General features: G+C 35.9%; 11 protein-coding genes across 11 annotated transcripts; 4 read left to right on the plus strand and 7 right to left on the minus strand.

The window, feature by feature from the left end:
* Positions 1 to 344: 344 nt before the first annotated feature.
* On the minus strand, positions 345 to 1,493 carry TbgDal_XI390 (hypothetical protein, conserved; the record flags this gene model as incomplete). The annotated part of the gene is made up of 1 exon (XM_011780886.1): positions 345 to 1,493. One exon carries the CDS (start codon positions 1,491 to 1,493, stop codon positions 345 to 347), a length of 1,149 nt encoding a protein of 382 aa, XP_011779188.1.
* A 1,829-nt stretch (positions 1,494 to 3,322) lies between these two features.
* On the minus strand, positions 3,323 to 3,796 carry TbgDal_XI400 (hypothetical protein, conserved; the record flags this gene model as incomplete). Its single annotated transcript, XM_011780887.1, has 1 exon — positions 3,323 to 3,796. The coding sequence occupies one exon, from the start codon at positions 3,794 to 3,796 to the stop codon at positions 3,323 to 3,325; it is 474 nt and encodes a 157-aa protein (XP_011779189.1).
* A 3,181-nt stretch (positions 3,797 to 6,977) lies between these two features.
* On the minus strand, positions 6,978 to 7,835 carry TbgDal_XI410 (hypothetical protein; the record flags this gene model as incomplete). Its single annotated transcript, XM_011780888.1, has 1 exon — positions 6,978 to 7,835. The coding sequence occupies one exon, from the start codon at positions 7,833 to 7,835 to the stop codon at positions 6,978 to 6,980; it is 858 nt and encodes a 285-aa protein (XP_011779190.1).
* Positions 7,836 to 7,914: 79 nt separating this feature from the next.
* On the plus strand, positions 7,915 to 8,604 carry TbgDal_XI420 (hypothetical protein, unlikely; the record flags this gene model as incomplete). The annotated part of the gene is made up of 1 exon (XM_011780889.1): positions 7,915 to 8,604. One exon carries the CDS (start codon positions 7,915 to 7,917, stop codon positions 8,602 to 8,604), a length of 690 nt encoding a protein of 229 aa, XP_011779191.1.
* Positions 8,605 to 9,196: 592 nt separating this feature from the next.
* On the plus strand, positions 9,197 to 9,517 carry TbgDal_XI430 (hypothetical protein, unlikely; the record flags this gene model as incomplete). Its single annotated transcript, XM_011780890.1, has 1 exon — positions 9,197 to 9,517. One exon carries the CDS (start codon positions 9,197 to 9,199, stop codon positions 9,515 to 9,517), a length of 321 nt encoding a protein of 106 aa, XP_011779192.1.
* A 300-nt stretch (positions 9,518 to 9,817) lies between these two features.
* Positions 9,818 to 10,144, plus strand: TbgDal_XI440 (hypothetical protein, unlikely; the record flags this gene model as incomplete). Its single annotated transcript, XM_011780891.1, has 1 exon — positions 9,818 to 10,144. One exon carries the CDS (start codon positions 9,818 to 9,820, stop codon positions 10,142 to 10,144), a length of 327 nt encoding a protein of 108 aa, XP_011779193.1.
* Positions 10,145 to 10,563: 419 nt separating this feature from the next.
* On the minus strand, positions 10,564 to 11,220 carry TbgDal_XI450 (RNA-binding protein, putative; the record flags this gene model as incomplete). The annotated part of the gene is made up of 1 exon (XM_011780892.1): positions 10,564 to 11,220. The coding sequence occupies one exon, from the start codon at positions 11,218 to 11,220 to the stop codon at positions 10,564 to 10,566; it is 657 nt and encodes a 218-aa protein (XP_011779194.1).
* A 1,201-nt stretch (positions 11,221 to 12,421) lies between these two features.
* TbgDal_XI460 (hypothetical protein, unlikely) lies at positions 12,422 to 12,736 on the plus strand (the record flags this gene model as incomplete). The annotated part of the gene is made up of 1 exon (XM_011780893.1): positions 12,422 to 12,736. The coding sequence occupies one exon, from the start codon at positions 12,422 to 12,424 to the stop codon at positions 12,734 to 12,736; it is 315 nt and encodes a 104-aa protein (XP_011779195.1).
* Positions 12,737 to 13,574: 838 nt separating this feature from the next.
* TbgDal_XI470 (hypothetical protein) lies at positions 13,575 to 14,054 on the minus strand (the record flags this gene model as incomplete). The annotated part of the gene is made up of 1 exon (XM_011780894.1): positions 13,575 to 14,054. The coding sequence occupies one exon, from the start codon at positions 14,052 to 14,054 to the stop codon at positions 13,575 to 13,577; it is 480 nt and encodes a 159-aa protein (XP_011779196.1).
* A 4,736-nt stretch (positions 14,055 to 18,790) lies between these two features.
* TbgDal_XI480 (RNA-binding protein, putative) lies at positions 18,791 to 19,318 on the minus strand (the record flags this gene model as incomplete). The annotated part of the gene is made up of 1 exon (XM_011780895.1): positions 18,791 to 19,318. One exon carries the CDS (start codon positions 19,316 to 19,318, stop codon positions 18,791 to 18,793), a length of 528 nt encoding a protein of 175 aa, XP_011779197.1.
* A 1,202-nt stretch (positions 19,319 to 20,520) lies between these two features.
* On the minus strand, positions 20,521 to 21,693 carry TbgDal_XI490 (hypothetical protein, conserved; the record flags this gene model as incomplete). Its single annotated transcript, XM_011780896.1, has 1 exon — positions 20,521 to 21,693. The coding sequence occupies one exon, from the start codon at positions 21,691 to 21,693 to the stop codon at positions 20,521 to 20,523; it is 1,173 nt and encodes a 390-aa protein (XP_011779198.1).
* Positions 21,694 to 23,725: the final 2,032 nt, after the last annotated feature.

Here is a 23,725-nt window from a genome sequence, read left to right on the forward strand (position 1 = left end):
TGAGTTACGTAAAAATTAGAAAGAACATTAAAAAACAAGGAGTTGAACGCAAAAAAAAAAATAATAAATTAAGATGAGTGAAGAGAACGAGCATTAGTGTTGAACGCAGTGTACTCATTATTAATCGTGCGGATGGTAGGGAAACTGAACAGTTACGACAGCGGCAACAATACGCCGGAGGAAAAGAGTTCGTTAATGAATAATTCATTGAATGTCCGCGCGCACTGCCAAGCAACCTTACGACGAAAAAAAAAAGGCCAAAGAAAAGATGTAAAAAGCAAGGGGGCGAGAATGAAGAAGTAATTTAAGGATGCCTCCTTTCTCAATCCCTCGCTTGCCCACGATTACTTGCAGGACATTCCACCTGGCGTAATAAATGCTTGGAAAACAAACCGGTAACGGCCCTTCAACTCACGCTCAACAATGCGCTGTGCTCGGTAGCAAATCGCCTCTAGTTTTGCGTAAAAGGTAAACATGTATGCGGGCCTATCAAAAAATACCTCCGTAATAACCTCAACCGTCCCAGAGTCTTTTTTCGTCCATCCAATGATCCGATGTCGCATTTGGTGTGGGATCTCATGCGGAAGGACCTCAAAAAAGCACTGCCGCAGCAATTCCATCACACGATCAACAGGAGTGGCATCCGTTGTTTCATTTCGGAAGAACTCCCAATCTCCTGGAGAAGCGTAACGGCAGAGAAGATCCTTCAACTCCACGAGCCCATTTCCACCCTTCACACTAGTTTCACTTACGCAGGCAATAGGAAGACATAAAGACTCCAAATCAGTCCGCATCGCAAAATATAACTCGCGGTGCCTTGGGGTTTGTACTCGGTCCATCATTGTAATAACCAAAACTACAGGCATCTTACGCAGTGATGCCCGGTGGACAACCTCACGGGCAACAGTCTTTTGTTCCGGCTCTACAAAACCGAGTCCCGCCGGTAGGGTTAACATAACGAGATCTGTAACGGTAAAAGCATCCCATGTCCGCGCAACAGGAGCAGCGTGACGGCGGCGGTCTTTTTCACCGTTACAAATAACAATACCGGGTGTATCGAGTAGCACCAATTGTGTATTGTGCACCGTTGCAACGCCCCTCGTCCACTCCCTAGTTACACCACTACGATTACTTACAGCACCAATATGACTCAGCGAAAGGGCATTTAGCAGTGATGTTTTCCCGCTGTTTTGAGTCCCCACAATTACGGCTCGCAACTTGTGGGCGTCTGGGGGCTGCTGAAGTGTTGATTGCTGATTTATGTGAGATCCGGAGTTGCTCTCATCATTTAGTCCAACCCACCGCGCAGTATCGCGTAATGGAAAAGCTTCCTCCACTGGTGTAAAGCGTCTTTCCTTATAAATACGAGTAAAGCGCTGCGCGACAGCGTCAACGTTGGCATTCTTCTGCTCGGAAAGTACAGAAACGATGCGCTGCTCCCAGCGGCGTCTGCTGTAAACGGTATTTAGTCGGGAAAAAGTACGAGACAGCATGCTTGAAAATTAGAGCTGTTGTGCAACACAAACAGAAACACAAACAGACACACACACACACACACTAAGGCAGAACCGTACACCTATAAGAAAAATAAGAAATACGTAAGTTTCGAAACCAACCATTTGGAGAAATAAGACGATTGCAAACACGTCAAGAACAGGGGAAAAAAAGGGAGGTAAAGCGCCTGGAGGAAACAAACCATTGAAGGGAAGGTGGTTCAGCATTTACCTCACTTAAACCGCAACCTCGTCGAACAGTAAGCACACGAACAAATGTGTGCATGTGAAAATAATAAACACGAACAACTTTCCCAATTGTGGCGAAATTTTATGATAATGATGGTAAGGAGGAAGAAAGGAAGAGGAGGAGAAGGGGGAATAAAAAAAAAATGCGACACAAAACTCCGCGCATCCGGCAGCTGCTGATATCAATCATAAAACCAGCAGAAATTGGTAACACACACGCACATGAGCCCATAGTAAAGCTGTGAACATCAGTGAGCTCATATACATTCTTTTTTTTTTTAATATATATTTCTCTCGTAAGAAAGGAGGAGGGAAATTTACCGAAATCGCGTGAGACTACTGCACCCCTCCCTTCCGTGTTAACTATAAATGTAAGCAACTCGCCACTGCTTCTCCACAAACGGTGTATGAAACATGTGTTGTTTCTTGTTTCTGTTATTTTTCTGTTTTCTCTTTTTTTTTTCTTATGGTTGTTGTTGTTGTTGTTATATTTTTTTTTCTTTTGGTATGGCTATTGTCTACAGATTTGATACGCCGCTGTACTCCCGTCCCAGTCGGCGTATGGCACCACGGCGAATAAATAGAAATACCATTGTACCAACTATTCCAATTAGCAGTAAATATGCAACTAAATACCGTTCCCGTGGGATCTCCGGTTGTTGTTGGTGTTGTTGTTTTTGTTGGAGTTGCTCATGAACCTTCGCGGCAATGGACACATTTGTAATATTTTCCATATTCCACTACAAGTAAATATTATCAAAATAAATGGCACCAAAATACACCACTTACAAACTGGACACAAATTCGATGGAAAAATACTTTAAACAGTAAAAACGAAAACGAAAAAAAAAGAACTACAATAATAAGAATAATAATGATTCATTTATTTTTTTTGTTAACATTCGAAACAAGAAGAAAAAAAAGGAGCAAAGTAGAGCTTGTTAATTTGTTTTCTTTTACAGCATCATGAGCAAATGATATGAATGATAAGCACAAAAAAAAAGATACCGACAAAATATAAACATGAGGGCAAGTTTTTAAAAAGAAATATGTGAATGTTACTGCAATAGGATATGGGGAAATTCGCACTGAATGGTGAGAAGTTTACCAAATGTTCAAAAACAAAAATAATTATATGGACACACAACCATCACAACTTTAAATGACCGGTTGAATACTCATTGGAACACGCCAAACTCTCAAAGAAATATTTCTCAACATTGCGCTCAAGCAAACGATGCAGTAGTAGCAAAAAGGCATGTAACTAAAAAAGGCGGTAAGCAACGAGAAAAAGGAAAAGAAAAAAAAGGAACGCAACAATAAAATATTCCTACAAATATACACAGTACCAATATATGAAGTGCGGCTCACAACTACACCGAAGAGAAAACCGCGGTTGAGGTACAGAAGGATTTAAAAAAACAAAAAGAAAAAGAAAAACATTAGTGAGTGTAACACGTCATTCCACACACAATCTTTTTATATGCTTTCCTCCTCCTTTTCTTTTCTTTTCTTTTCTTTTCTTTTTCTTTCCTTTTCTTTCCTTTTTCATATATCATATTATATATTTTTCCCCCCCTTTACGTTTCAGCACCACATCGGCGCAATTCCTCCTGCAGTACGCGACAACACTCCGCGAAAGGCCTCCCGCTTCCACAGCAGCATGACGGAGCATCCGGTGGTGAATTAATGAGATTTTGACGGAATGCCTCATCTCGAATGACGCGAATGGCCTCTGGAGTCCCAATATTTTTTAGCGCATTAAATTCAACGCATCGCCTCCGTAATGACGCAACTGTGCCGAATCGCTCGTGAATATTAGATTTAACGCCTTCTCGTGATATTTTCCGTCGCTGCCTCCAACCCAAAGCTGCAAATATGGCGATAAAAGTAGTAACAATAACATACATACGTAATGAATCTTGATGAAGCCTACTGATAATAACTGCACCAAACCACCACACAATTAACCAAAGAATGCGCCTCACCCATCGCTTTTTGCTTTTTAACGAAGCCCGCTGCCTTCGCTCCGAAATATCTGAAGGTGGAGCCATTAGTTTCTAAAAGGAGGAGGAGGGGGGGACAATATGCACAAATACGGAAGATGATACAACAAAATATATATATATATATATATATATATATATTATTATTATTATTATAAAGAGGATAGATCACAAGTGAATAAACGAGCGGCGTAAACTGCATTCACAAATTGAACCATAAACTTTTTCTCACTCTTTTTGAGGTGACGATATCATGGCGGCAAAAAAAAAAAAAAAAGAGGAACGCAAAATTAATAACACCGTCGCAGTTACTCACATGAGTTTTGTAATAGTTCCATAACATCAAAAATGCACCTCCTAATAATTAGGATGAAAAATATTAAAAAAAGGCTCATTCCTCCCCTCATCAGCTCTCAGTATTGACTTCAGCATCACTCCGTTCAGATTATAATACCATATAATATAAAAGTGTAAGAGATAAGAGGAAGAAAAGAGGCTCCAGCACATTAACGGAAAAAATAATACACACAAATCACTGAAGTGATGTTAATAACAACCTCAAACTTCAATAAATCAATATATATATATATACATATTTATTTATTTAATGAAGTTTTATATGGTGTTTACCAGTACCCGAAAGGGAATACAACCGATCCAACGCACTTTTACGACATCATCAATGTAAGCCAAAAAAAAACCGAAAGGATTTCTTTTGCTGTCACTTTCAACACAACTCCATCATTACTCCTATCATTTATACCTAAAATACGCACTGAATAGTAAAGAAGAGAGAAATGAAGAAAAAGGAAAAAATAGAAAGAAAAATAGAAGAGTCATTAAACAATGATGAGTTATTGCAGTAAACATTCACAAGTCAAATCCGTATATTTAATGAAAGGAGGGGGGCAGTCACACGCAAAGCTCCTGAAGGTTTCGCTGGGGGCAAGGCAACTTCATACAGCGGAGAAGACTTTTTTTTTAAAAGAAAAAAAAAAGCGCCAGAACCATCAGCTACACACCAACAAAATAAAAAAAAAGGAGAGCGCCACTCCACTTTAACCATGCATATATTCACACAACACCCTCTTTTTCTTTGATTCTCACACTCTTTTTTTTCCCCCCATTCTTCCTCTTCTTCTGTCCTTCCTTTTTTTTTTTTTAAACCTTTCTCCCTTTTTCCACCATATAGAAATAAACGTCAACATTTAAATATGAATGTATACCTTTTTTTTTCACCTTTTGGGTACAGAGCTTTGACTACCACATGCAGAGCATACATATGTTAATCCCACATAAATAATATAAATAGATACAAATATACTTCTTTATTTATATTTGTGCTTGCATGTGTGTGCGCGTGCGTGCGTGCTTGTGTTTGTTTGTTTGTTTGTTTATATCCATGTGTATAACCATATACAAATGTATTTTATATTATATCAATACGCTCTCTTTGCTAATTTTCTTTTTTGTTTTTTTTTTGGTTTTGTTTTCTTTCCTCCTTCTCTTGCTTTTGATATTTTTTCCCCTCTTTTTTTTTGCTTTTTTCTTATTCCTTCTTCGTTGTTGCTTCCTCAATTTTACTTCTGCTTATAAATATATATATATATATATATAAATATACTACCCAACCATTCTTCCAGGTAATTCAGCGCTGATGAGTATCAACTGTGAAATACTATCTCTAACAATCCGTAACAAAAATAAAACTAAAAAAAAATCATTTTTTACCAATCGTCGCTACATCCAAATAATATGAAAAGGGCTCAGCACATCTCATGTTCATTTGGGAAGCGAAGACTCGCGGCTCCTTTTGTTTGTTTGTTTGTTTGTTTCTTCTTTTCTTTCTTTTTTTTAAACTCTTCTTTTTTCCACTTCGACGTTTTTTTTTTCTTTTTTTCGTTTCCATTCTTCCCTTTTCGTTTCCCGCTCACATCCCTTTTTTTCCCCCCCCCCTCTTATTTTGAATTTTTGCTTCTTTTCCCTTTTTGTTTGTTTGTTTGTTTGTTTGCTCTTTTTTTTTCCTTCTTTATTTTGATCTGACGTATTCGTTTTCGCTAGTTATTCCTTTTGTTTTCATAAAACACAAACGCAGCTCTCTCTCTCTCTCTCAATTTCTTTCTTTCTTTACGTCTTTTGTTTATTAATTTTTTTTTTGCTTATTTTATTTCACTTCCACCAGTGACCATATACAAAACACACAAATGCATAACAGTTCTTTTCTCTTTAAATATCTCTTAAAATGCTGCCAACCTAAATTTATTTCTTTTTTAATTTCACACAAATTTCTTTCTTTCATTGTTTTTTTTCTCTCTTTTGATCCCTTTTATTTTTTGCTACTATTGTTTTTGACTTAGTCATGAGCCTCATTTTCCCTTCTGTACTTTTCCCCCTTAGAATCCGTTCCACTCATTTATATATATATATATATATATATAATTTATAAATATTTAAATTTATTGTGAAAACCTCCTTTACGCCGACGCATGCGCGCTCTCACGTGTCCCACCCTTTTTTTTGGTTCTTTTTTTTTTCTTGTGTGTCTGCCTTTGTGTATATTTTGTTTGTTTCTTCTCTTTTCTGCATTTTCTGCATTTTCTTCATGCCATATTTCCACTCCAATCCTTTCGCCACTTCCGTTCCCTTTCATTTCCTTCCCATCATCATAACATTACTGTTCATACATAATACTCCCCAAATACAATATAAAACAGCGGTACCACATTTACAAATAAATAAAAAAATAAAAAAATAAAGTAAAGTTAAGGTAAATAAAAGACATAAAAATAAGAAAAATAAGAGAAAGAAAAGCGAACCGCTGAAAACACATACATATATGCGCGTAAAAAACAAAAGAAACAAAAGGGGAAAAGGAACAAAACAGAACAGAACAGAACTGATGAGGGAAAGAAATGAAAGAAATGGGCAAAACGAATAGAAGAGGTACCGAAAGAGTAAAAGTCATCTTTTTCTGTCTTTTATTTTTTTTTTTCGTTTCATGGCCACAAAACATGAAGCCATACACGCACGTATACGCATGCACACGGTAAAAGCAGATGATTCCGGTAATAATTTTCTTTTTTTTTTGTAAAAATAAAAAAGAAATCCCCCCCCCAAAAAAAAATACACAAAAAAATGGTAGGTAACAAAAAGCCGCTGGTATATAAACACACTATATGATGAATCGTAAATATTGTGTTACTTATCAAATGTTCATGATCCTCTTCCCTCACACACACACACATACCGTAAGAGAGAAGATCAGGGACACTTCCAAACACAATAAAACGTTAAAAAAAAAAAAAAGAACGAAAAATGAGAGGAAATTCAGGCGGGACGACGCGAGAACTTTTCGAAAGGGAGGAATCGGTAAAATAGTGCATAACAAAAGGAGAAAAGAAAAAGAGAAAAAGAGAAAAAAAGAAAAAAGGGAAAAAGGGAAGAGGGAAAGAAGACAACAACGGTCAACTGGAACGAAGGAAACCCACATATGAAAATAACTGGGTGGTGAAAACAGCAAAAATAGCATATGAACAACAACAACAAGAACAAACAAACAAACAAACGAGCAAAAAAAAAAAGTAGAAAAAACAAAAACAAAAACAACCAAAAACTGACCACCCAAATTTGCCCAACACACGACACAAGAAATAATAGCCAAAAAGTATGCGCGAAGAAATATGAAAGCGAGGGAGTATAATGAAATGAAATGAAATGAATGAACGAATAGTGGGCATGAGATTGCACTTTTCAGTAGTTCAAGCCACTCAGAGGTGTTGTGAATCAAAAAAAAAAAGAAGTAAAACATGGACAAAGAAAACAGAAAGGCAAACACACACACAAAACAAAAAGTAAAGGAGATTTGCTTCAACCACATATAATGTGATTTAGAAAGAACAAAACAACAAACAAAAAGGAGAAAGGTACGTTCATGATGCACACAAAAAAACAAGAAAACAAATACGAATTTGTACCAAATAAAAACAAAAAAAGAAGTTAAGAGACATCTTTTGCGTACGGACGCACTCAAAAATAAAAATGGTGCAGCGGTACCCAAAAGAGAGGAGTAGGGAAAAGGGGGGGGCATACATGATGCCAACTATAATGGTGACAGGAACAACACACACTGAAACGAAAACAAAACAAAACAAAATACCAAACGAGACATGCGCTTAACAATGCAGAGTATTTCGCTTCAGCTCGTTTCGCTTTGTTTCTCATTCCTTTTTTTTTTCATTTTTTTCTTTCATTTTTTTTTTTTGCGATGTACCTCTCCAAACTCATTGCGTCCTCTCATGTCATCTTGTGTTTTTTTTTCCGCATTCCTTTTTATGTTGTTATTTCATCATCATCATTTTCATCACAATAATCTCCTCTCTTCGGCAGCACATGCACTACCACAACTTAGTGTGTGTATGTTTCTCTATCCCCTCCTTTTTTTTTTTGAATTCTCTCTTCTTTTCATTCTTTTAATTGTTCGTTCGTTTGTTCTCCTCTGCATTCACTCAACTGTCCTTTCCTCTCATATTCAACGGAATGTGACATGTGGAGAATTGACAGACATTTCAACGCGTCAAGTAAATGCTCCAAATCATCATGAGGATCTTTCTTCAATCTCATCTTGTCATATATATATATATATATATATATTGATGAAATCAATATTACCCCTTCGTTCATCCTCTCTTTCTTCCCTATTTTCCTATTACTTTTTCATTTTTCTTTTTTCCCTTCTGTTTTTTTTATTTTTAAAGAAAAAGGTTTCCCTCGCACTTTTCTGTCCACACACATCCACACACACAAAAACAAACACACATGCAAAATCTCTTTCTTTACTCTTTTTTCCTTTTTTTTAAAAAAAAAATCTCCCCTAATCTTTCCAAATATTTATTCTCACTACCGTCAGGCAACTCTTCTCACTTCCTCTTCTTGGGTTTCTCTCGTATGTGATGTTATGTATTATTTTTTTTCTTTTTTTTGGGGTGGGGGGAGGGGAAGTGGAGACGAACACTGCTGTAAAATGTGTCTGTTTGCATAAGATGCGGGTTCACCTTCATTCGGTGGGGAATAAAGAGGGAGAGAGAAAGAGAGAAGTAGTTAAAAATAAAAAAAAGAAAAAAAAAGAAATGAAATGTGTATGTAACTGACTTCAGGAATATGTTGCGGGTAAATAAATATTTATTTTTGGACTCCAACTACTTTCATATTGCCACCATAATATTCCCCACATTCACATCCATTACTCCGTCGTATCGCGTTGTACCCTTTTTTTTTTATTTATTATTTTAATCCTAATCTCAACCACCTCAACACCATCCTTTTCAATTGCATTCTTTTCTCCTCTCCTCTTTTTCTCCCCTTTTGCTATATATTTCTCACCTTTTCTTTTCTCTCTTTTTTTTTTTATTGTTTTGTACAATCAACTCTGTATGTTGTCACAATACGCGCATGGCTCCCTATACAAAAGAAAAACACAAATACATGTACACACGAAAAAGCGGAGACACATACGTCTTTCTTTCCAACGACGCGCTCGACGTGGTTGTGCTTAGGTTTTCATATTATAATTTTTTATATTTTTTTAATTTTTCACGCTCAAAAATTGATTTCATTATGTTCTCCTCATTCCTTCCACTTCCACTTCCACTTCCACTTCTCCCTCCTCTTTCTGTTTCTCTTTCTGTTTGTTTCCCTTCCTTTTTCTTTTTGCGTTTTTTTTTCCACCTTTCATTCGTTCTTTTCAACCGGGTCTGGCTCACTTCTTGCTGAAGGTTCCCTTCATTATCATATTATTATTATTATTGCTAGTGAGCTTTTCTTTTCTTCCCTTCCCTTTCCTTTCCTTTTTTTGAATTTATTTATTTTTATTTATCATATTTTTTTTTTCTGTTTCTTATTTTTATTTTGCCCTCTCCACTATACTTTTATACTTTAACCCTTAAGTTAAATAAACAAATAAAACACACATTGCATCTCGGTTATGATATCTTATAGCATCATGCCTTTACCTCAATAAGATATTTCCCTTTTGCCCTCTGTTTATCTGTAAATAAATAAATAAATATAAATATGTATACACGCATACCAAAATGCATATACTTAAATACTTTTGTTGAAATTATATCTCTTCCTCCCTGTTTCCTTCTCTCCCTCACATTTCCGCTATCATTTGTTTCACCATCTTCATTTTATCCGTTGGCTAATTTTCCTGATTACCGTTTCTTCTCTTTGGCTTTGCCAACTCCTCCCTCTTTTTTTTCTTTCTTTCTTTCTTTCTTTTTTTTCTTATTCTCCCATCTCTTCCTCCCTTCTCTCATTTGTGTCAAATTACCGCTTCCTAATATTTTCTTTTGGTTTTTGTTTCATTTCATTTTCCTACTCGTTTACCCTTTATGAACCTTTCCGTTTCGGTACACATCACTTATCCCTTCTTTTTCATATTATTATTATTATTCTTATTATTATTATTATTTCTTTTCTTTTTCCCTCCACCCATCACCCCTCTTCCTCATCCAATTCAATCCAATCCAACATTCTTTCACATCTGACATCAGAGTGTATTCTGTACCGTAACGAAAGAAAAAAAAATACACACAGAAATATATATATATATATACATACTCATTCTTTGATGTTTTTTTTTCCTTTTCGTGTCTGAAAAGAGAAGAAAAAAGAAACAATAACTATAACAATAACAAGTAACAACAAAAACAACAGTAATAATAATAATAATACGGCCAAAGGGTAAAGAGTAAGGTCACACCTGCCCACAAATATGCATCTCACATATCACATAAAAGTCACTTTTTATCCCTTCATTTACGGGCAGGCCGACCGCTTTGTTGCCCAGTTTGACCCGGTGACTGCTGCGGAGGTGGTGGTGGGGGAAGTTGAGTTTGTTGAGGCGGTGCATGCATCATATACTGCTGATACATTGCCATCATTTGTTGTTGTGCATATGGATTAGCAACGGGAGGATAAGCACCATAGCCACCATACCCGCCATAACCGCCATACGCATTGAAACCATTGTTCATGTTACGCCCACGTTGATGACCGCTAGCAGCCAGCGCTACCTTCAGTCGTTTGTTGAGGATTACAAAACCATTCAATGATGCAATCGCCTGTTGGGCACTCGAGGCGCTCTGAAACTTCACGAAACCATAACCGCGACTTTGACGAGTCTCCCGATCACACACAATTTTAACCGACTCAATGGCCCCGAAGCGCTCAAACAACTGCCGGAGTTGCACCTCATCAACAGTAGTTGGAATATAATTTACCATAAGATTGCGTAGAAAATCGGGTTCTTGATTCACTTGACCCAACGGTTGCGGAGGAGGTGCCTGTTGTTGTTGTTGCTGCTGTTGTTGCTGTTGAGCGGGTTGTTGTTGTTGTTGCTGCAACTCCGACTGCGATTGCCCGGTGGTGTTGTAGGGATCACATGGAGAAGCCAGTGGAACCTGAGACATTTGTTTTGCGACTGCACCGTCAAAAAAAATCAAGAAGAAAGTAAAAACAAAAATATAAAAAAGAAAAGAAAAAGAAAAAAAAAGACCTTAATCTTTATGTACCGAGATGCGACGGATTATTTGGAGAAAGAAGGGGGAAAAAAGAATGAAAATTGCTTTGATTAAAAGATAAACAAACGGACAGGAAGTGAAGATTGAAGTGGAAACATCGGAAGTATCCCGCAGCATTATTTGAAATAGGAGGATGGTAAGAAAAAAAAAGTGGAAGTTAGAGTAGGGAGTGAATGTGGATTATATGAAAAAGAAAGATGATTACCAAACAAAAATATTAATGGGGAGAGGAGGAGGAATTCAAAAAAAAAAATTAAATGAAGAAGGAAAGAAGGGAAAGGAGCGAATGCAAAGTTAAAGGATTAAAATCATAGAAAATAATCATTGCAAGATTCCCTTCTGAGTTAAGCCCCACTTAACATTTCTGCTGTCGTTGCAGCAAATTGTTGTCCTCCTCTTTCTCTCCTAACTCTTTTTTTTTTTGTTGTTGTTGTTACAACTGTTTTTTTTTCTTATTATTATTTCCTCTCTTTCCTCATCCTTTTCCCCCTTCTTGTCTGTTTATCTATACTTTTGTTCACCATATATATATATATATATATATATATATATTTGTATTTTTGGTTTTTGTTTTGTCCCCTTTGTTTTGGAGGGATGTCTTTCTCTTTTTTTTTTTCTTCTTTCGTTTTAATCACCTAATTATTCTCCTTTTTTTTTCTATTTAATTTTCCTCCTTTCAGAAGAAAAAAAGGAGCACCTACTCCCTTTCGCTTTCATCTTTATATTTATGTTATTTCATCCCTCTGTTGTTGTTTTTTTTTTCTTCTTCGTATTATTTTTCCCCCGTTACTTCTGCTAAAACTATACCATCAAACTCCCACCGCCTTGTTTTACAACACCACTGCATCGCAGCGGAAGGAAGGGGAGGAAAAAACAAAACAAAAAAAAACACACACACACACACACACACATAACACAAGAAAGAAAGAAGGAAGGAAGGAAGGGCACGCACACAGAAAGATTTAAAAAAACAAAACAAAACAAAACAAAACAAAACAAAACAAAATAAAATAAAGAAGAAAAAGAAAAAGAAAAAAAAGAGCGGGGAGAACAATAACAATAATAATCATCATAACAAAAGTTACCCAAGATGAGATGTTACGTCACACACGGGGTCAAAGAAACTCCTCCTCCTCCACCTCCCCTTTCCTCCTCTTGTCATAAAAAAAACACACAACATTTACACCTAATCCCATTTTTAACTTCCATTCATAATTCTCATCCCATCAAAACTCGTCAACTCATCCACATAAATTTTCTCCCGTTCCTCCTTTTTTTCTTTTTCTTTTTGTTTTTTTTTGTCACTTTGTTTGTTTGCTTGTTTGTTTGTTTTTGTTTTTGTTTTTGTTTGACGTTTCCCCCACACCCACACATACACATACACAATTGCATATCATATATGTAATATATATTATGTAAAACGACATACGTGTGCGTTACCTTTCTCTCGCCCTCTGTGTCCCTCTTCGTATCACAACTTGCCGGTGTTTCTTTTTTTTTTTAATTTTTATTTTTTATTTTCTTTTATTCATCTTTTTCTTCTGTTTGATGGTTTGCTTTCAAGTCCTCACCTCATTCTTTCCTTCTTTTTCTTTCCCATTTGTCAACATTTCGCTTTATTTCATTCTTGCTTTTTTTCTTTTTTTCTTATATTTCTTTACTTTGCTTATTATCCTCAAACTGATGTAACTGACGTTGCTACCTTTTGTGGTAAATGCAGTAAATTTACTTAAGGCAACGCATAGGAAACAATACAAAAAAAAAGAAAAAAAAGAAAGAAGCGGGAACACGAAGAGAAATGAAAAAGCAACGAACTGACACCATCGCAAAACAACAAACACTTTCGCGTGTATCACTTTTTTGTTTTATTGTTTTCTTTTTTCTTTCGTTTAAATTGCAAAAACTCCAACACTCGTGCATTCATGTTTCCCTTAACTTCTCTTCTTTTTCACTTTTCAATTTGTTGCTGTTGTCGTTGTTTATTTATTTTTTTTTTAATCTCTGCTGACAATTCCCCCTCCTTCTATTGGTGTTTCACCATTTTATTTAATATCCTCTTATAAAAAGCGCCAATTTTCATTTTTTTTAAAAATTTATTTCCCCCTCCCCTCCCCTCAAGTCCACCGTAGTGAAGTCACTTGAAAGTAACAAAATAAAATATACCATCATAAAAAGTATTTTATTTTATTTTATTTCTTTGTTTCGTATCCACATATCCAATAATAAGTGAATATATATATATATCATATAAATACGTATATAACTGCATATATGAATACAGGCACGTGAGGGAAAAACAAGAAACACAAACACAAACTGTCACACAAGAAAAAAAAAACGACAAAAAGTTTACCGCAACCGCATGATGCCACAGAGGCAATAATAACAACCAAATAGAGATGGAAAAATATGGGAGGAAAAATAAAAAGAAGAAAAGAAGAAAAGAAGTACCGACGAACAAAAACAAAAAACACAAACATAAAGACACAAAGGAAGAGAAGTGTACGAGCCCAACTAAGGCAATGAAAAATTGGAAGAAAATAAAGGAGGTACGAGTTAGAAATGAAACACAAACACACAAACAAAGTCATTTCATTTCTTTTTTTATGATTCTTTTTTTTAAAAAAAACCCATATACAAACACAAACACAAACACAAACACAATAACAATAACAACAGCATCGGTAACGGCAATGAATTTCCTTTTTTTTTTTTTTCTTCATCTTCCTCTCATCCTCTCTTTACTCTGCCAGTGAAGGCATTGAGAGGACGTGAGAAAAGAAAAAAAAATGAAAAAGGAAAAGGAAAAGGAAAAGGAAAAGGAAGAGGAAGAGGAGGTAAGGACAAAAAAGGAAAAGAAAAAAAAGAAAAAAGGAAAAAAAAGAAATTTAAAAAAAAAACAACAATAACGACAATAACAAATACTCAAAAAAAAAAACACAAAAAGAAAAGAAAAGAAAATCCGCTGAACAGAAGAAAAGGTATGGACTTCGGTGATATAATATTGACGGTGGTGTCAAGAAGGTCTCCTTCCCATGAGATTAATTTCACGCGATAAAAAAAAAAAGAAAAGGAGGAGAGGAATGGAAAAAAAAAAACAGAAAAGACGCAATCTTTTTATTTTTTTTTTCCTTTCGTATTTTTCTTTTTTTTTTTTTCTTCTGTCAAGTTTTGCTTTGTTGTTGCGGTTTCATTTTCTCAAGCATTTGAGGGACGTAACATCAAAGGTGCTGTTGTTTTTTTTTTCTTTTGCGCATGCGCGGAGTTCGTAGACATTTAAAAAAAAATTTATATATATATAAAACATACATATTATAAATATATAAATGTAAATATATGTATAGAATCAACGGATGGATTAATTGAAACTGAAGAAAAAAAAAAGACCAACGTGTACACAGGTGAGCGACAACAATAATAATAATAATAATAATAACCAACACACACACACACACACACACAAAGGGATTAAAAGAAAGGTAAAAGAAGGCGAAACAGTGGTGGAATATAGAAGTTTTTTTCTTTTTTCTTTTCAAACAAAAAAATAAAAGATAAAGAAAAGAAAAGGAAAAGAAAGGAAAGTAAAGTAAAGTAAAATTGTGTCCTACGCCCTGTTCACATTAAAGCAGCACGCGACTGGAAACAAAAAATAAGGGGATTCAACACCACAAACGCAAAGCATCATTTGGTGGCAAAACGAAACACAAAATGAAATTTCATTTCTTTCGACTATTAAATCGCTCACCCCCTTTTTCCTTTTTCCTTTTTTTTTTCTTCTTTTTCTTTTTCTTTCTTTTTTGCCTTTTCCTTTCACTTTTTTTTTTTAAAGAAGAAAAAAAGGAACTTCTTTTTTATTTGGTTTTAGTCTCACTTACCTCCATCCCGCTCGGTTTATTTAACCTTATCTTTTAATCCCCTGAAACTTCACCTCCTCTCTCTTTTCTTTTTCTTTTCATTTTCCTCCTCTTAAACTCTCGCATGCATTTTTTCTTTCTTTTTTTTTTTAAACCCCCCCCCTTCCCCTCTTCACTTCAGCCGTCTAATCAGAAGGCTATACAAGAGGGAAAGGAGTATTTTTATTTTATTTTTTTTAAAAGAAAAGAAAAGCGAGAACCACTCGTTGCAAAGGCGAGAAACAAAGCGGAACCAAATAGAGAGAGGAAAAAAAAAAAAGAAAAAGGAAGAAAGTAAACAACAAACAACAACAAGTCAAATATTAACGAATAAGCGCACAACCAGGTAAGCGCACACATATATACATATATTTAATATTCACTCATATATATATATATATATATGTATACGTACACGTGGGCTACGGAGCCACAACAACAATAATGATGGTGATGATAATGATGATGATAACAACAATAACAATAATAGTGATAATAGTAACAGCAACGGAGTTCAAAGCAGAATCAAAAGAAAAAACAAAAAAGAAGAAGCGGGAAACAAACAGTAGACAAAAACAAACAATTTTTTTCCTTATTTTCCTAATTACAAAACATTAGCAGTGCAGATCGGTGACATCCACCACAACAGGTTGAAGAAAGTAGGAGATATATATATATATAAAGAGGTAGTCTGCTACGTAATTACCCACACGTGGAGAGACATAAAAATATAAAATCAATGGGGAAACATAGCCAGACAAATCATAATAACAATAACAATAACAATAACAATAGTAATAACCGAAACTCTTTGAATCCAATGCACACACCGCACCCTTTTCTTATATCGTCTTATCATGCGCAAAAAACTCACATGACAATTTAGCAGCGGATACGAAAAGAAATGTAACGAAATGTTTAAGAAAAAAGGGGGTGCGCGTACTGAACCAGTGACAAAAAGGAGCGAGGGGTATAAAAGGTAGCAAAAGAAAAAAAAAAGGAGGAAAACAAACAAAAAAAAAGAGAAGCTCGGCGCCTGCATTTAACGCAACGTAGCGCGAGAACGAATAGGAAGAAAAACAAACCGACAGATGTCGGCACCATACAGGGCCAGGCAAAGCCGCGCAGCCAGAAGAAACAAACAAACAAACAAACAAACAAACAACAACAAAGAGAAGAGAAGAGAAGAGAATAGGAAAGAAAAAAAAAAGAAAAAAGCCACAGTCCATAACAAACAAAGGTAAGACCATGTCACAATCCAGAAGAAAACCAAAACAGATTAATAATAATAATGATGATGATGAAAAATAAGAGAAAAGGAGTAAAATCGTCGGCACGGCGACGCTCGTCTGTCATCATTTCGTATGTTTTCTAGGCAATAGAGAGGATCTTCTTTTTTTTTTTCCTTTTTGAAATAAAATGAAATGAATAAAAGGGTCAGCGCAACGCGAAGCTAATCAAACAATCACAAAATATCAAGTAAGCGGCTAGGCGGGGTTTCTTTTTTTTTTTCATCACATATTCGTATCGTCCCCTTTTTTTTCTCTCTCTTTTCGCGATATTCAAACAGTTTTCAATTCCATTGGCGGGTTCCAACCGGGTATTGGGGGGACGACAGTCATTTACTTTGTTGTTGTTGTTGTTGTTGTTTCTTTTGGTAAATGGAAAAATGAAGAAGGAACTGAGCGGATCAAATTTAAAAAAAAGGAAGAAAGGTAGAACAAAAAAAAAAAAACAAGCGCCGTCCAACTTCACTGCTACGCAACAACGACATCAACGTTTCAGAAAACCGAATTTCAATGACAATAATAACATTTAGCAAATGCTGGTCGTTTATTTGAAATACTACTCCTCCCATTCTTTTCCTTTTAGCTTCTCCTCTGGTTGTTCTTATGTTGTGGCGTTCCCCAAAATCTGAATAAAAATACACCTCTCTTTTTTTTTTTCTTGGTCTTTCCAATTTTATTCGGATATCAACTTTGCTTTGTGTTTGCTTCTGGGTTTTGGCTTCTTCACCAGTTTCTTTCATTCTCCCCCATTTGAGATTCCATTGCAGACATCAAATCCCCACCCTTTTCCTTTGTTGTTGTTGTTAATAATTTTCCTCTCTTACTCCACTTGACTCTCTGTGTTACTCTTTTGCTTCTCTTTTTTTTTTTCTCTCTCTTTCCCCTCGCGGAACACTTTCTTTTACCTTTGAGTCTTTCCTGTTTTGGGACCATGTTTTTCAGTTGCATATATATATATATATGTATAAGTTGTTTGTGTTTGTTTGTTTATTTTTTTCTTTAATCTTAACTGTCCACACATACTGAAATACACCAGAATGATTCAGTCTGCTCGACGTTAAACGAGCAAATAGAAGATAACTCAGATGTCAAATATTTACTTACAAAAATATACGTTTGTGGGACGCGGAATTTTGTTATTGTTTCTGTCGTTGATGCCTCTGTCTTCTTTTTTTTTTTTTTTCTTCGGTTTCACCTCCTTTCTTTTTATTTTATTTTATTTTTCTTTTTAAGCCCTCTCCTCTATTTCCTCTCTATCCAACACCTTTCTGTCACTATTTGCTCCACTTCATTCCTCTTCTCTTTGTGTTGTTCCTCTTTATTCGTTTTCTCCGACTCATGCTTCATTTTCTTTGTTTAAACCCTCTCGTATTAGTGGAAAAAAAAAAATTCTTTGCATGGTGTGATTTCGACCTTTGTGACATTTCACACTTACCTCTGTTTTTTTTTTTCCTTTCCTTTCCTTTTTTTTAATGTTGGTTTGTTTTGTTTTGTTCTTTCGTCTCTTTTTCTCCTCCCCTCCATGGTTTTCTTTTTTTTTTCTTTTTTTAACTTCGTCATGATTCATCCATTCATTTGGGTCTAGTGGGGAGGGAGAGCCGCTTCTCCGACTATAAGGCTCATATTTTGTACACAAATATAAATGTATGTGTGACAACAAAATAAAGTAATAACAGTAATAATAGTAATAATAATAATAATAAGCGAGAAGCAAGTAAAACCCAACTCCAACAAAACATAAATAACATAACATAACATAACACAACATAACATGACATGGCACAATATGACATGATATGATATGTGATATGACATGACATGACATGACATGGCACAAAACATACACACAAACATACACACAAACAAACACAGACGACAGCTCTGTTTCAACGCCTCGCTTGTATGAAAAGAGCTCCCACTCCGCTCCCCCTCTTTTATTTTCTTCTTCATTTTATTTTTGCTTCAAAAATAAAAGGGAAACTTTCCTTCCCATTTCCTCCCTCTTGTGCCCTTACTTCTTTACATACACACTCCGACAGCCTCCTGGGGCATTTAAAGTTCATATTCCTTTTCTTTTCCCTTCTTTTTTTTCCTTTTTTTTGCATTTTCTGTCATATCACCTTTAAAATAATTAAAATTACTTATCCTTAAAAAAAAAAAAAAAAACCTTCCATTTTCTCTCACACCCCTCCATCTGCCCCACCGACCCTCGAAGGGAAGCTGACGGGTTGAGAACCCCCCCCCCCAAAAAAAAAAAAAAAGAAAAAAGAAAAAACATTACTGACGGGATATCGGAGGCATCGGGGAAGCGGCCATCATATAATGTTGTTGCATTGCCATCATTTGTTGTTGTGCATATGGATTAGCAACGGGAGGATAAGCACCATAGCCACCATACCCGCCATAACCGCCATACGCATTGAAACCATTGTTCATGTTACGCCCACGTTGATGACCGCTAGCAGCCAGCGCTACCTTCAGTCGTTTGTTGAGGATTACAAAACCATTCAATGATGCAATCGCCTGTTGGGCACTCGAGGCGCTCTGAAACTTCACGAAACCATAACCGCGACTTTGACGAGTCTCCCGATCACACACAATTTTAACCGACTCAATTGGGCCGAAGCGCTCAAACAACTGCCGGAGTTGCACCTCATCAACAGTAGTTGGAATATAATTTACCATAAGATTGCGTAGCAAATCGAGATCTTGATTCATTGCTCCCATAGAAGGAGGAGGTGCCTGTTGTTGCTGCTGCTGAGGAGGCTGTTGTTGCGTTGTGTAATACTGCGGTTGCTGGGACATTACGTAAATTACAGAACCTTATTATAAGTTATGATATAATACAAAAGTAAGATAGATAAATAAATAAATATATATATATATATATATATATATATATATGTATAGATATATATATATATATATGTACTAGCTACGTTTTGCCAAGCTTTCTTTCCTTATTTTTCCTTCTAACCCTTTTTTTTTTGTCTTTGGTCTCTTTGCTTACTCCCTATGTTCTAAAAAAAAAAAAAGACCTTTTCGATGATGTTTCTTTTTTTTTTAATTTAATACCTTGTTAGCTTTCTGTAACTGTCCTAATTATTTCTCTTTGTTTATTAATCACTAGTAAAACACGGTTTCTTATTATTGTGTTGCGTTGTTGTTGTTGTTTTCGTTTTTGGTTGAGTGTTAACGTGGAAATGTGGAAATGTGGAAGTTCCGACGGCAGCAGAGAGACGAATGAAAGAAATAATATATGTTCAGATATATGTATATGAAGGTAAAATATCAACCTTACACTGGTGCAATTAATGGAAAACAGAACTAAAAGCAATGCCTAACAATCACCCCAGCAGAAGCAAATCACAAAAAGATGATATTCAAAAAAGAAAAATAACGAATCGAGATGTTAAACTGAACTCATAAATATTTTTTATATCTTTTTTTTTTAAATTCACAAAAAAAATAATAAAACGGACCTTCGCGCCGCAACACAACCCGCTACTTCCAAGACATTACGTGCGCTCAAATAAAATGGGAGACGAGAAATACGCCAAACAACCCGAGATGTATAATATATATGCATATATATATATATATATTGATGAAGCGAACAGGACACAACAGCTATGAGGGTATATCTAATATAAAAAGAGATGCAAAAAAAAAAAAAAAGAAACAATGATGGTTAAATAGTTCCACACATTTTTAAAGGTGGACTCCTCCAGTCATCAGATTCATTTTGCCTCCTTCTCCTCCTCCTCCTCCTACCTTTTCATCCACTCCCCAGTGAGAAAAACTAATAACAAAAAAAAAAGCATCTGTATTTTCTGTAACAATAAAAAATTATCCAGCCCCTCCCTCCTTCTCTTCTCCTTCAGCCTTCGCCACTAACACAAAACGGTATTTTACCATTCGTACAAACGGTAAAAAGAATGATATTTGAAAAAAAAACAAATTAAAATTTAAAAAAAGACATTTTGTGCGATTGACTGCGAGGCATTTCATTGGAGGCCACTCCTCAACTTCGCCTCGTCGATGCACCGTTCAAGGGTCACCCGAAGGTCATGTTCCCTGTTAATGCAGCGTTCCAATTGAGTAAAATCCCTACGATACGCCGCCTCTTGAGCTAACAAAAAGTCCTCAACAGCAGCTGCGGGTACGGGAGGCCCATCCGTTATGCAACATCCGCCTGCCGCATCCTCATCAGTTTGAAGGTTGACATTCACGGATGAATAACTGGAGAAATTAATATTCGCCTGCCTCAGAAACATGCACGCCTGTTCCCGCTCAGTTCCCTCTACACCACCCACTGCAGCATCCACTTTTAAGAGTGCTGAGACTGTTTCTGCAAGGTAAAGTAAAGCAAGGCGAAGCGCCACACGATGAGAAGAGGCAGCAGAGTTTAAAGGCAAATACGATAAGAGTGCGAGTGCCAGGTGGCGATCCTCCCGCAACTCAACACGGGCGGCGTCACCGGTAACAATGTGCAACGGAAGCAAATGTTTCTCCATCCATGGAATGATATCACGCTCCAGTGCCTCATCTGTCACCGAAGCGCCAGCACAAATCCGACCTTGGAATGTTTCCCCGTCAGTTCCAGCAATACATGGTCCTATCCGTCGCATAACATTGCGAATGGTTATGCGGGTGACGCGAAGGATGCTCAAAGGCTCGTTTTCAACGGTACTGCGTGGCAAGCAACTGAGAAGTTGCAGTAGGCAGTTAAGAATGTTACATCCCTCGTCACAGAGTGCATCCAATGGCGCATATTTCACAACTAAAACAGCCATTCGAAGCAGTGCTCCAATTGCTCGGGGACCCAACAGCGGGCGGTGCGCAAAACAATCAGCGAGACTCCGAAGGTTTTCTAACGAAATTTGATGCAAGCACGGCGCAGTTCCGGTCCCATCACCTCCCAATTCATTATATACCTGAAGGACATCCCTGACAGATTTCAGTATCATTTCCTCCATTCCAATAACCGCAACCCCCGCCACATTGATGCTATTGCTGAGAAATACCAATAATTGCGAAGTATGACGAGGCGCTTCTGGAAAACGAAAACCAGCAGAAATTCCACTAGAAAACAATGTGGCGTAAAAACTCCCTCCCGGTTTTCTTCCGTAAAGCGACGGTCCCTCGGGTGGGAAAGCAGTAACACCACCATTGCTCATTTCCAAATAGTTATATAACTCTTCCTATTAGTTTGTTTGTATTGTTTATTTCGACACTCCACTCCAAGTTTCAACCCTCGTTACACCGCTTATGGATTATCAAATAGCAGTAGAGATGAAAATGTGGATAAAACAAAACAATAATAATAATAGAAAATAATAATGAGATTATAATAAAGGATAGGGAATTTTTTTTCACTTTAGATATGATTGACATTGTGCCAAACAGAGTATCAGAGAAGAATTCAAGTGATGTTGTTGGCGGGGCAAATCATTAAAATAAGTGTTGAGGCAAATTCGCATAGAAAAAGAGGAGTTTAGGTTTGAAATGTTTTATTATGCAAATTACGCACCACGCATGCGCGTATCATCCCCAGCATGTTGATTTCTTTTCTTCTTTCCCATGTGATTTGTCTCATTCCACTTCTTCTGCCACTGCCATTCCGTTTTGTTTGGTGGTTTTTTTTTCATTTCCTTTTTTTTAAAAAAAGAAAACCACTTGTGTCAGTGTGTATAAGTGTGCGCTTATGTGCAAATATACATTAAATACATTATATATATGTATATGTATGTATAGGTATGTATATATGTATGTATACGTCATGTGGATTTTGCACGTATGTGATATAGCTGAAACATGTTACATGAATCAGAGTATATTCAAATATCACACATATGCTCAACATCACACAACAGACACACACACATATGCGCAAACACACAATGACAAAAAAGAAAAAAAAAAGACATATACACATATACATATATACTCATTTATATATATATATATGCGGACAAAAGTTAAAAGAGCAAAGAAACAACAACAAACAAAAAAAACAAAAATAAGACACATTTATGTCGAAGTATACGGTAACTCATTCCGCACGTCCATGGAAAACATTTTGCAACGGCAAGAGTTAAAAATCCTCGAGACACTGCTCGTAGAACTCCTTTCATAACTCTCAACCCCTTCGTCATCTCTTCTCCGCATTTAAAACCATTGTGTTGCGAAAAGTAACTGATTAAAAGCAGGGGACAAAACAAAAACAAAATCAAAAACAAAAACAAACGCAAACAAAAAAAACAAAAAAAACAAAAAAACAAACACAAGCTCACGCGTAAGCGTAAAAAAAAAAAAAAGACGCTAATATCATACGTCACTCCTTACCTTTGCTTAGTCCGTGTGTGGACGTTCGTCCCTCCGCTCGTTCTCAAGGCCGCTCAACTTATAATAGTAGCGAAAAAGAAAAATACTTTTTTTTTTAAAAAAAAAAAAAAGGGCAGCAAAAAAATGAATAAAAGAGAAATAAAAAAAAGAAAACAAGCTCCTTCCTCCTTTTAATCAATCCTTCCGCTGTTGGACCCTAATGAAAAATCGGGCAAATGCATATAATAATATAGTGGTAATATATACGTAAATAAATATGAATGTATATATATATATATATATATATATATATATATATATATATATATATATATATATTAATAAAGAATTAATATTTATGTAAATGCCCCCCTAAAAAAAAGAGAGAGACGGGTGGAAGCAAAAAAAAGGAAAGGGGAAGGGATTTATTTTTTTATTTATTTTTTTTTTTTTTTTCTGTTTTTTTTTTTTTTTTTTTTTGAGAATATGAATAATAAAAAATAACTTTTTATCTCTTTCAATAAACCTCCCCGCGCGCGCGAGAGAGAGAGAGACACACCAAAACAAAAATGAAATGAAATGAAATGAAAAGAGAAGAAAAGAAAATGAGGGATAGAGCAAATACAAGACAGCAACAACAACACAGAATTGAGAGAAACAGGAAATAAAATAAAAAGGGTGGGAAATATATATTTACAAAAAGAAAAAAAGCAAGAACCCAATCGAGACAAAGACGGTCTCAAACACATCAGTTTATTATTAATAAAAATATTCTTCATATCGTCTCCCACTGTTAATATTTAGTTTTGTTTGTTTGTTATATTTCCTCAACTTAACCCTTCACGCATACTCTCCTTTTTCGGCTTTCTTTTTGTTTACTTTCTT

The sequence above is a fragment of the Trypanosoma brucei genome, chromosome 11 (genome assembly GCF_000210295.1).
Source record: "Trypanosoma brucei gambiense DAL972 chromosome 11, complete sequence".
Classification (NCBI taxonomy): Eukaryota; Euglenozoa; class Kinetoplastea; order Trypanosomatida; family Trypanosomatidae; genus Trypanosoma; species Trypanosoma brucei.